Source organism: Anguilla anguilla, chromosome 13 (genome assembly GCF_013347855.1).
Source record: "Anguilla anguilla isolate fAngAng1 chromosome 13, fAngAng1.pri, whole genome shotgun sequence".
NCBI classification, from domain to species: Eukaryota; Metazoa; Chordata; class Actinopteri; order Anguilliformes; family Anguillidae; genus Anguilla; species Anguilla anguilla.
The window spans coordinates 25,756,286-25,769,305 of NC_049213.1; the positions used below are offsets into that span (position 1 = coordinate 25,756,286).

The 13,020-nt window shown below is 44.2% G+C and overlaps 1 protein-coding gene across 2 annotated transcripts in view; it reads right to left on the bottom strand.

Moving 5' to 3' along the window:
• srgap3 (SLIT-ROBO Rho GTPase activating protein 3) overlaps positions 1 to 13,020 on the bottom strand; it is a 69,905-nt gene that overhangs the window by 35,984 nt on the left and 20,901 nt on the right. For both annotated transcript variants that reach the window (XM_035387754.1, XM_035387752.1), the window contains exon 2: positions 6,257 to 6,452. In XM_035387754.1, coding sequence (XP_035243645.1) covers positions 6,257 to 6,452 — 196 coding nt within the window. The remainder of the gene's footprint in view (positions 1 to 6,256; positions 6,453 to 13,020) is intronic.

A 13,020-nucleotide genomic window follows, 5' to 3' on the forward strand; every position in this document is an offset into this window, starting at 1 on the left:
TAACCAAAGGCAATGTGTTCCGCTGAACGCGAGCAGCTTTCACAAGCCCTTCCATTTGAAGCGTATCGCAGACCCCCACCTGAATCAACTCTCAATGCAAATCAATCAGCGCACTCAGGAAAGAAGACTCCGCTCTGGAGCACCGGGGGGAGAACCACTAGGCACGCAATTACTCCAGGAAAAGGCTGGGCCTAAACATCAAAGGGATCTTCTCTGTGGCGCTGCTCAAATGTTTTCCGAAATGGTAATCACCTCTAATTAATTTGAAATCTGCCATCTCTCTCTCTAATAACACCCCCCCCCCCCCCTCACACACACACACACACACACACACACACACACACACCAGTGATGCTAATGCCAGAACACAGATGAACCTCATTTTCTACTATACAAGAAGAGGAGAAGGACAGAGGTACACAACATCAGTCAGCCTCCAGCTGTACTTTGCATCCATCTCCAAGATTTTTACTGCATTCAGAGGACTATAGAAGATCAAGCCCTGGATTCAATCAACAGATGTCCTCAACTTTTACATACAATTAAATGCAAGTGCAAAACAGTTTGGCAGATTCAGCCATCCTCAAAAAAAAAAAAGTATCAACTAACTGTATTTAAAGTCAAAGGTAAAATGTTGAATGAATTCAGGCCCAAGACAAGCATTCATTCTTCATCCTGCCTTTACGTAAATCATAACAGAAAGAAAAATAAAAGGAAATAGGTGGACTTCCTGCTTTTCTTCAAATGATTTTATCCTTTTTCTTCTTCTTTCACTTTTTCTACAAATGCTGTTTTAGCAATCATTCCCATTAAACAAAATCCAGCCCTTGCAATAATACTTTTCTTAACCTTTGCCAATCCTTCAGCGTTGCACACTGGTGGCTTTTAAAAATTAAAGATGCTTGGCACTTAACAAGCGTTTATGTATGAAGAGTCACAGGGGAGCACACCTCTGGCCCTGAAAACACCCCAGGAGGGAACCAAGACACTAAATTGCCTCCGATATCACAATCACAACAGGTCTAGGGCTTCCCTGGCACGTTCTGTACCCATCTCATCAAGACAAGATTTACAGGTCTCTGACCAGTCTCCCACCCCTGTCTCTGAAACGCTGACGAGACACTGCTTTGCCCATGTAACCTCCTCTAAAATATTTACCAGCACACTTACGCAACTTCTGCACGGCGGCGTACTGCCCTGTTGCGAAAGCGCATTTTACACAGCCCAAAAACCCAAAGAGGAAGTTTTACATCCAGACCTGAATACGGACTGCACTGCTTTGTTGGTCGTTCTGTGGTCATTGAGTGTAGAGTGCACAAATGTCCACAGAGCACAAGAAATTAGCAGTGAGCAGAACATGCTAATGAGCTAAAGTAGAGACCAAATGATCCCAAAATACATAATACTTTGATTGCAGATTTCAAAATGGCTGCATAGGATGTTAGACAATAAAGGTATTTTAAATGACAGGTTTAGAAATTTTCTATAATTAAAACAGTAGACATAAAAAGAATCTGTGTCTGAATTTTTTCAGCTTGCCCAGCTGTTTTCCCAAGTAAACTGTAGGGTGCTGTAGCAAAGTCGTGGCTTGCAAATGGGTCTTATTGTGGCGGTGCTTACAATGCACCCGCGTGCTCTGTGTCTTCTGCTTGAAGTGGGCCTGAAGCCATTTTGTGGAGTGATCAGGGTACAGGTGAGTCAGCAGCCTTAGTGAGAACACCCCTGAAGTGCCAAGCTTGGTCGGTTACGGCCGTGAAGATGCCGCCCCAAGCGCCCGATCTGGAGGTTTTCATTTCCATCTGCTGTCTCCCGGCAGGCGAACTCTTAAAGTGCTTAAAAATGTTCTATTCCACATCATTGTGCACCCATGTTATGCAGTCATCGCGCAGTCGGGCCTTATCAATAGGACACGCTGGACACTGAAGCTCTGGGGGTCTCATCTACTAACAGGGAGACTGTTCTCCACTGTTCCCTTTCCCACTAATTCAACTCCCCAGCATCTTTTCCTCCTGGTCACTGTTTGCTATCACAGCCATCTCTCCCACTAAGCCTCCCTGGCACATCTTATCAATTCAGACAGAGAGAGGGAAGAAGCTGTTGAGAGCTGGAAGGAGAGAGAGACAGAAAGAGAGAGAGGAGATCAAGGAAAAGATAAAGAGCTTATTGCCTTAGTAGCAAATTCAGTGACTTCACAGTACCAATTTACTGAATCAGACGCATCATTGAAATAAGTCAGAGACCTACGATGGGAAGCACGTGCATTTTCTTTTGTTTTCGTACAGAGACTCAGGGTCTCGTGAATGTCCTTTGAAAGCACTCCATGGCGGCGGGTCCCGGCTTATCTTTGAACCGGCATGAAAGGGGGCCAATCAAAGGAGGTGGGGGGAATCAAAGTGGTGGGGGGGCGGGGTGGGGTGCGCCATTCCATAGCTGCCAGCTAGGACGGTTCAAACATGCTGCTTTCAGGCACGGCTACATAGCGCTGCCAAGCTGGACCCGGCATCTGGGACAGTTTCGGTGCCTCTTTATTTCGCGGATGCTGTCACGGTTTGATGGTAACCAGACGTAGGGTGCCAAATCAGCCCAGTTCCTGCTCCAAGGGAAGCCAGGGAGGAGGACGGTGCAACCCTGCTGTGCTCAAACATGCCAGGCAGCGTGGACATCGCTGAACCAGGGTCACTGTGAACCCAATGGTCTGACCCAGAGCCCCTGACAGCAGACTGTTCACCTGCTAGAATCCTACCCAGGGTCATCGCTGTTATAATAGCATATTTTCACAACAGACATCCTTATCAGAGGTCACTTACATTTTAATGGCTTGCACAATTATTAATCATTCATCTATATCTAGGGCTGAAGGTCAGTTCAGGTTTGGTCTTGTGCACAACAGCAGTGCTCCAAGGAAGAATCAAACCCGTAACCCTTGTGCATCTCAATTCTGAGGCAGTGTGGCATACAGCAGGTCCCTAAACATTACAGGAACATTTTTCCCCAGCACCATAACGGTGATTGCCTGTTATTCTGAAACTCTGTCCAGCTGAGCAGACCCAGCTAGGCACTCATTAGAGTAGCACAGGAACAAGCAGACTGCTGCCAGCACTCCCGCCTGTCCTGTGGGCTAAGGAAAAGGAACCATTAATAACTCATAACATTCTGCTTAGAGTCATTAGAAAGTAAACGCTCACATATTCATGAGCTGTTTAATAATTACTGAAAAGGAATTCAAGCATATGGCAATAACCATGTTAACTACATGCCTCATCCACACGCACGAATGCACACACACATGCATGCACGCAGTGCACAGTTTATCTTAATAAAGCTTTCAAAAACATCAAATATATATTTAATATATATATTTAATTTTTAATATATATTCCTTGGATAATTAAGAATATCCCAGTGGAAGAGATACCTACATCTTTAGGTCCAAATATTTCAAACATTTGGAAAAGACTTCCAAGACAAATGAATTTAATCTGGCGCTCTGGCAAATTTATAATAAATGATGTACCATTCCAAAATATGTTGGCAAGAGTAAATATGCCAATGTGTCTATTTCTTTTAGCATGCAAAGTTTTAAGGCATCACACACCACACAATCTAAAATATCACGGATTATCCATGGAAAGTCTGAAAAAAAGAAAAGAAAAAAAAAAGCTTTTTGAAGCAATGTTGAAGGATTCATTTGCAGACAGCACAGTGTTTCTCAGGGATAAGAGATAAAGAAGGTGAAGTGGGTTGGGGGGGCTCTGCTGATAGACTGATAAGCTGATAGACGCAGAGCAGCTGTGGCCATGCACAGAGCAGGCACCGAGCAGCCAGAGCCCGTCTGCTGCAGGGAGATACGGGAAACTCTTTAATGAACCAGTCTGGATGCTAATGCTAATCATTAACATAAACAAGGGCCTATCTCCTTCACACAGGTGAGGTTTCACTCCAGGATTATGCCAGCTGCTTTTCTTCTCTTAGTCATCACCAAAAGAGTATTTTGCCAAAAAAAATATCTTGTGCAGCCTCTTGTTTTCTGTCCATTTCAGCTTGTTTTGTTCACACTCTTTTCTTGCAGTCTTATTTTGGAGATACATACAGCTACACAGGGGATCAATGGAAGAGTTGATTTCGAGGTTACAAGTAGGAACAGAAGTCTCAGGTGTAAATCTGGCAGAGTCGACAGATTGAAGAAAAGATCAAGCAGACGAGTTTATGCTGCTCAGAGGACCAATGATATTCCACTAAACTAATGGCTAATGACACTAATATGAAAAGTTTTAAAACAGGACCCGAAAATGTACAGTGAATGATTTAAGAGTAAACATTAATAATGTCATTCAAGAGTTAAACATTAATAATAATAAGTCAGCACATAATCCCATGTCTAGCCAACGTATCCATCTTCCTCCTCAATCCCCTTATATTTGCTGTTCAGACCCTTAATAGGGACAGGCACCATATGTCCCACTCTCCAAGGCATGCAGATACAAGCTGTCTGCAACCTCCCCATCGCTTTACACAGTTTTCACACAGTGCGTGGAAAACCTCACCAAAGAGCAAGTCCTCAATGCACTTTTGGAGTTTATTTATAAATTGCGGTCTTTATAGTCTTGGAGTCAAACGTAACAGTGTGAGACAGCTTTACAATGTTCTTTAGAGAAGTTAATGCAGTTTATAGAAAAAGGCAACGGGGCTCCAGTAAAGTACGGTTGGTAATCAAAGTGTCACCCCTTGGTAGCATTTCACTGGTGTGCCGATTTGGAGCCAGCTGATCCGCTGCCTGTGTGCACTAACAAACCCTTCGTAGTGTTTGAACGCATGCAAAGTGCATAATGGTTTTGAAGGACTAGTGGCTTAACCATGCATGCCTGTGCGTGTGTGCGCGTATGTGTGAGTGTATGTGTGCGTGTGTGCATGTGCATGCGTTCGTGTGTACCGTATGTACACGCACGTGTGTGTGCGCGTGTCGCGCAGAAGCATTGGGCCAAAACATCTGCAGCAACACGGCTTTCCGCAGTCCACCCGGGAGCTCTGGTGCAGACAGCGCACTCTCCAACAGCTGGGCTCAATTACGGCCGAATCCCACCCCACTGCCCCTCAGCCGCAGCACACCGGACAGCCAGGAGCCCTTCAGATGGCCTCTCTGCGTCGCCTCCGCTCAGACACAAAGCAGGTTACAGCCGCGCGAGCCTCACAGACTCACGCACAGAACACGCTGCCCGCAGTCCTACTCTACAGTACACCGGACACGTGCCCGTTTCCAAACAGCAACAGCCCTACTCTACACTGGACATGTGCCCGTTTCCAAACAGCAACAGTCCTACTCTACACTGGACATGTGCCCGTGTACTGCTGGCTTATACATAGGCAAAAAGACACAAAATACATACAGACTGTTGATTTTGAAAGTTCTGTTCACAACTGCAGGCCACAACTTTCTTTTGAAGACCTTTACAATGTCTGTCTGCTCGGTAATCAAACACCACACTGTGAGTGGTGCAACTGCTGAGATCAGCAAGCTGACAATGTACCCTGGCAGGTCTCCACCACAGAGAACGATCCATTGATTGAAGGCAATACAAACCTTGGGCGCTCTGCATTGCCTGGGCATTAGCTGTGCCACCCTGTATCCAACGGTGACAACCCCCCCTAAGGACACTGTGTTTTCAGATCTATTCATAAATAATTATTAGGCTTTTAAGCAGTTAGCAGAAATACTGGTTTTGCATTCCCCCCTGCGGTTCATATTCAAATCCTAACGGACATCCTTTGCAAATAACTTTACTTACAATATTCTTGAGCTTCAACTAGCCACACAAGATATGATAATTCCAGGTAAACTAATTCTACATTTTTCACTCCACATTTTATCACAACGCCAGAGGCATAACTATTTCCTCCACACGACACAATTTCCTGTTTTAAAAACGTTCCTTCTCGTGTAATTTGGCACACTGAAACAGCTCCTGTTGCACTGTTCCACTTTTTTCAAGGTGCACCCAAATTCATAGGTAATGGGATTGCAGAAATAGCCCAGCAGGGGCAGCAGGAAGGGGGGGGGGGGGGGGGGGGGGGGGGGAGCAGAGCGCCTCGGCACGCGTAGCACACACAAATTGGATAATAACTTTGACCTAGTTGAAGCAGAGCAGCAGTGTGGTTTTTAGTCACGGTCTCTTGGCTCTTCTCGCCCCACCACCTTCACCTCCCTCCCTCCCTCCCTCCCTCCCTCCCTTCCAGGACTGCATTTCCCAGATTTCCTTACTTGAACTGCTGGTGCTCCCGTGAGCTGCGGATCTTGGAGGAGAAGCGCTCGGCCAGCTTCTCCAGGCTGCGGGAGTACTCCAGCTGGATCTCGGCCTTGCGCCGGAAGAACTCCTGCAGGTCCTGCAGCAGCTGGATGCGCGACTCGGACTGCTGCTCCAGGCATTTGAACTGCTCCACCAGCTGGTTACGGATCTCTGTCGAGAAACAAAAGCAAAGACGCGCGTCAGCATTTACAGTTCGCCCCGCAAATCGTGTGCGAGAACGCAACGTCGCTTTTCAAGCAAACGGTTCTTTCAACCCACATGCAGCATGAAGAAACATTGAGACCAACAGTGCTGAAATAACAAGAAAGACCAATCAGGACTAAAGGCAAATCATGCATGCATGCAATGTGCGTAAAGTAGAGCACACTGAAACCCCTAATGAAATGTGTGCTATCCTTCACCCCTTGTTGATGTTGACAAGCAATAAAGCAACCTAATTAAGCCAATAATGACATTGTGGTGAATTTATATGTAATCTGCCAGCTGAAATCTACACAACCAGCATCTTCTGAGATGCTACATTATAATGGAAACCTCCTTATTATAGCCTATACAGAGAGGAGGCCTGAACCACTATATTATAAATGCACTCCAGATTCATCTGGCCGTCATCCCTGATGCAGTGATCTCCACCTGACTATCTCTCTAGCCACATTTACAAACCACACAGTATCGGCATGGGGTGTACGCCTGTGCACAGAGCCTGAGATTCAGTCAAAGCCCACAAAAACATGATCTGTGCCCAAAGTCTGTAAACTTGTACAGTCAAAATAGAATTGAGAGAGAGAGAGAGAGAGAGAGAGAGAGAGAGAGAGAGAGGGGTACACATGGCATAGACAGAGACAGCAAGACAAAAGGAGTACAGCAGGCACAGGCACTGAATTTGAGCTTCACTTGGCCCAGCTGGAAACTGCAGCAGAGGTCCATTCCATCATCAACAGCATTATCATCATCCACATTCAAATCCAGCACAGCAGTCTGCCTCACTAGAGATCCCTGAAGTGCAAGTACCCTTGAATTATTCTGTGAAATAAGAACATAGCATTGTAACCTCAGGCATTTCGAGTGGAGTTTCATTTCATATCCAAAAACATACAATGAAAACCATTCCAAATAAGTCGATTGTTGGTTAAGACAGGCAGTGTTCCTGAGGGTCTCTAAAAGTGCCATAATTCTGTATAAGCTTCCCTGACAAATGAATTTCAGCTGCAGTAACAGCCTTATCAGAGCAGTGAGATTTCATTATGACTTTCAAGCCATCTGTTTCTCTAAAATAAGGCTACTGCATGCAGTTTTGTGTACAGACAAATGATAATGACGCATTTCTTCAAATGCGTCATTATCTCTAATAGACAGTCAGATATTAACAACGCATGGCCTTTAAGTAAACAAATATTTTTTGGTGAAACAGCAGACTGGGAAATATGAGGCACATACCATCTCCAAAAGGCTTATGACGCATTGCGCTTCACCCAAAGTTTGCAGCCTCCTTTTCAAACCCCAGAAGGGACATGCTCGCTCTCTAATCTGAGTGTAGAACAGCACCATGGAAAATTTGGGACACAAGACAGAGGCTTCAGAACTGAGACTCCCCCCCCGAACCCCCACCCTCTGGCTCACCACACAGCAAACGGAGGACCCTCTCTAACAGCAGACTTATAATCATGAGCTCAAATGTCAACCAGTAGGTGCTGCAGACCGCTGCTCATCACAGAGGCTGGGGAAGAACCAGATGCCATTAAAGAAACATGACACTCTTTCCCCCTCTTCACAAGTCACTCAGTCTAGCTGCCTCGGATGTGTTTTTAATAAAGCAAAACAATGCTACTTTTACTGAACTAATGAGTGACCTATTTTACAGCTGAAACCAAACTGAAACGACAAGCTGACACTGATAATGCTTCAGAACAGTTTTTTTCACAGGCTAAGATATTCCACTGGTGCCATCGACAAAAACTGGGTTATGCACACACTCTGAGAGATTCTACTAACCTAAATATGTCATTTCTGTTTGAATGTGCAGAGGGAGAAAAGGGTAAATGACAGCTCCTTGACTGAGCGCTGCCAACAAAAGAGAACGAAGAGCACACACAGTGTCAAAAATGACACCATATTCCAAGCCGCAAGGTGCACGAGAAGCCTAATGATGTCTCTGGTGCATGCTGTGTTTTGTATGCTGTTTGAAACCATTTGCATATGCTATATCAAAGCCAATACATTGGCATATCAAAGCTGGCTGCGAGGCAGTGCTCCTGACCAATGTTGCTTGGCCAGGGAACTGTTATCAGCAAGTTCAAATAACAAAAAGGCACGACGACAGTATCGACATAGCAAGATCTTAGGTAGACCTGCCACACTGCTCTTGTCTTTAGCTCAGGAGAATTCAGATGCCTTCTCCTATTGTACAAGTACATGTAAGATCGATTCATATGGTTCACTATCAGAGAGAGAGAGAGAGAGAGAGAGAGAGAGAGAGAGATCCCTGAAGTGAAAGTACCCTTGAATGATTCTGTGAAATAAGAACATAGCATTGTAACCTCAGGCATTCATAGTGGAGTTTTATTTCCTGTCCAAAAAACATACAATGAAAACCATTCCAAATAAGTCGATTGTTGGTTAAGACAGGCAGTGTCTTTCACTGTTGCTGGTTCAACTCATTTCACTGGGTACTAAAAAGCAAGCATTTTTCGCTGTAGCATAACAGGCGAGCTTCAGTCCATTTTGCCTGTAGCTGCATATTATAGGCTAGATGGAATATCAGACTATAAATGGAGGGGAAAGGTTCAGTGTGGACAAATAATTAGGCAAGAGGTACTGAGGAGTACTCATAGGACAACAACACAGGCCCTAGGTAGACTGTTGTTTATACAGTCCTGCCGTGGACCAGCCATTAAAACAGTCCCCAATACTGGTTTAACAAATTAACCAAAAACTGCAGGGCACATTTTGAACATTTTGCTCTTCCAGTCAGTCCCATCTGGCTATCATTTGATCAGCAGGCCACCATCTCGTTAACCGTCCCTGCACTTCCTCATGGATGTGGTCTCCGCTTCAGTCCCAGTACCACACAGGCCTACGGACCGATACCTCAAATATCCCCCAGGCCACAGCCATTCAGGGGCTGACTGGAGAACACTACTGAGGACATTATGCATGGCTCCAGACACAGTCTCCACCCAAGCAGGCATTCAGCCATTTTATTCTACTCCTTTAACCCTGCAGCACATATCCAGCAACAAAAACACAGGGCCAAGAGGAACGCCCTAGAAAATCTGACACGATCCTCATGAATGGCAGAGAAGACGCTGTAAAAATAGGCTCGTAAATACGATGCCGGAAACAAACAGCAGCAGCGGTGGATCTGACAGACGAGCAGGAAAATAGGTCACACACCAAAGGAGCGTTCTCCCCTCTCCCAGAAACACACAGAACCACAGATAATTCCCCAACACTTCGCATTCCGCGCATGAAGAGTTCTCCTGCGGCTCCTTCTGAACGCCGTGAGACGAGGATGATGAGAAAACACAGTCCGCGCTCAAATCCACCACACCGCCCTTCAACCGAAAAGTAACCTGGTCCTTGAAAAAGCACAAAACTGGTTGCAAGTGGAACTTATACGACCACAACCCCAGCTATGAAGAACGTACCGAATGACGTTCATAAGCAGCATTTAAGTCTAGCCCATTTGAAACATCATTACAAATCAATACCAATGAAGCAAATGCAAACAGACAGAGACTGCTTCCCTAGCTTTCTGTATTAAGCACTTGATTGTTGTTTGTGGTACATTTTTTAGAATGCAGCAATTAAGAAATGCAATGCATGAACTGCTGAGGAGATTTGAATTATCTAATCAATTATGTAAATGACCATTACCAACCCTTGTTTCTGGGCTATTTGCTAAATTATTGCATTGGAAAACAATGCATTATCTCAGCATGTGGGATGGGTGGCGCGGTAATTCAGCAATGGCTCAGATAAATAGATATGGCCTTAAGTGTAACCATTAATTCAAGGGTATCGCTTTCTTTTTGTTGGCATCTTTTTTTTTTTCATTGAGAAATCCAGAAATTACACAGGCCATGATTTCCACCTACTCTTTCCTTGTTTCGATGCTGATACTCGCGCCTGTGCCTTTCGGTGTGATGCTGTGAGTGTGAACGAGAGAGGCGGAACAGCTATGGCAGGAGGCATTACTCACGCCCACTGGTCAGAAAAGTACAGGGGAGTGTTTTTGGGAGACACACAGGGCAGAAAAGAGCACCTAGTGGGGCTGGATCTGCACTGGTGAGGTTACAAGTCTTTCACTCATGGTGACTAAAGACAAAAAAAGGGCAGAACACTAAGAAACAACTGGTGATAAATCAATGAAATTCCTGACCAACCGGAATTTTCAGCCCACATTCCACCCATTTTGGGAGCAACAACCCAACAGGAATGCTCTGTCAGCAAGCTGCTTCTGTCTACACAAGACCCCCACCGCCCCACAACCCCCACTTACTTTGGGGTATTTGGGCCATTGTAAGCTAGGACAGAACATGGAACATAGCAACCTCTATTTCACCACGACCAAAGAAGACCATAAAGAGATAAAGAGAAAGAGAAAAAGGAACAGAAACACACTGACTGGTGACAGAATGTGACACAGGAAAGATTGCCACTCCAAAGTTAGTTTCTCCAAAGCGCTCATGTATGACAGTGTGAGCTCCTGCTAGCTTTGCCACAATGACAGTCATAAATCACAAATGCATCCATCATTCATTGTCTTACATTCTTAAACCAAGCCGTTTTCATTTAAGAAGCAATAAATAGATTTCATGCAGCACAGGCATGTGGCTGCATGCTTACGTTTTTTCCATCGGCTACTATAGGAACTGCTTTTACGACCAAGGTAACAATTAAGTACCAATTATCTTTCAGACCTTGTTGAGTCTTGCATGAGCTTGATACATTTTCTAAATTATTTTCATTCTCTCTTCAGAATGACAGATTATGCATTATTATTTCATTGGGGAAATCAGACTGACTGAGCTAGCTGGAAAATCTGATGAAGGCAAGAAAAGCAAACCGGCTTAACTAATTGTTTTTTTTCTTCTTTTTTTTCAGGTGTCCAGATGTCAGTTTCATGACGTCCGCGACATCCCCAAAGGCTTCTGCAATTTTGTGAGTGCACACCAATGATGTAAAGTGCAAACACTGTAAGAGGTTTATTCAGTTAAAGACCTCTACACCTGGTTGCCAAATATTTGACCTTTCCAAGACTGAGCCCAAGCAACATTCTAGTCCCCAGTGCTTCATCCCCATGGCTATATGGCAGGAATGCTTGCAGCTACAGTCAGTTCTGTTTTCAGAAATGTGCACCAATTGTCATGTTCTTTACATTATAAATACAGTCTAAAAGCAACTGTTTATCTGTACAAAGATGCACACCATCAACTCTCAATAAAAGGGCACCATTATTAGCAACAATGAACAAGCCATTACTTAGAGCACAGATGCCATTAGTTCTGGAATATGATGACCTTTTATTTACGTAGTCAATTACACATCGTGCAGCATCCTATGCTCATGTAAACAATAATTAGGCCATCAATCAAATGTATTTTAGTTCTTCCCCTTACAGCTAATAATTAAGCAATTAATACCTTAAATGTCTTAAATAGTTACAAAATGTTATTGGCAATCTAGTAATGATACAAAAAAAATGGTTGCAGAAAATAGAACTGATGATGCTGTGGTATTCATGAAATCTGTAAAAGCTTCCATCATCGTTGGACTCATCCATTGTGCATTTAACCATGCGATACAGACAGGCCTTTGTGGAAAGCATCAATCGACAAGGGTTCTCTCCGTCCTAAAAAAAATACACTTGTTTATTTCTGAATGGCTTGTCTGTAGAGACGCATAATGTATCGTTAAAACAGCCGCTGGGCTTTGGTGCTTGGTGGAAATGGATCCTTCTTGGTGGTTGTGAGGGCACAGTTCTGATTCTAATACTTCTAATAATTCCTCTTCCACTGCCTCACTTAAGGGGACAGGCTTCCCCAACGGCTCCATGGTGTCAGAGAACAGGGGCAGCATGATGGTGCAGTAACAGGAGCCAGTGGATTCAGATGGGGCATCCGTGTCAGCTATTTTAGATACAAATAGCCTACATCTATACACACACATATCAGTAAGGAGTATTCACTTCAACATGTCATCTTACAGTTGTGTATAAATGTCCTACTGAATAAAATATGACCGCACAGATATCTGCACAGCGAGACTGAGGTTAGGGTGAACTCCTGAGGGAGAAGAGTCTTTGTTTTGCTTTTTGTTCTGTCACAAAAAGCCATGCGCTAATAAAAGGAAAAAAGAAGCACAGAATGAATGACAATAAACCAGTTGTCTCAAACCCACATTGATAGCACAGCCTTTTCTGTGAGTTACATGATGGCATATCATATCAACGATGGCAAATGCACCTCCACATCAGCTACCATTGTATTCAAACCCAATGAGTAATTAAAATGTCCATTTGCAAGATTTTAATTTCATTGTATTATGAACTGAAAACTCGCAAGTGCGTGTGGACTTTCTAGGTCCAAAGGATGTAAGGACATATTTCCCTTATTGCAGAAATTGTAAACACAGATGCAGAGATTTTTACACTGTATATTAACATCATGATATTAACACCGTTTCAATACATCAGGAGTCAGAGCAGACATGATAT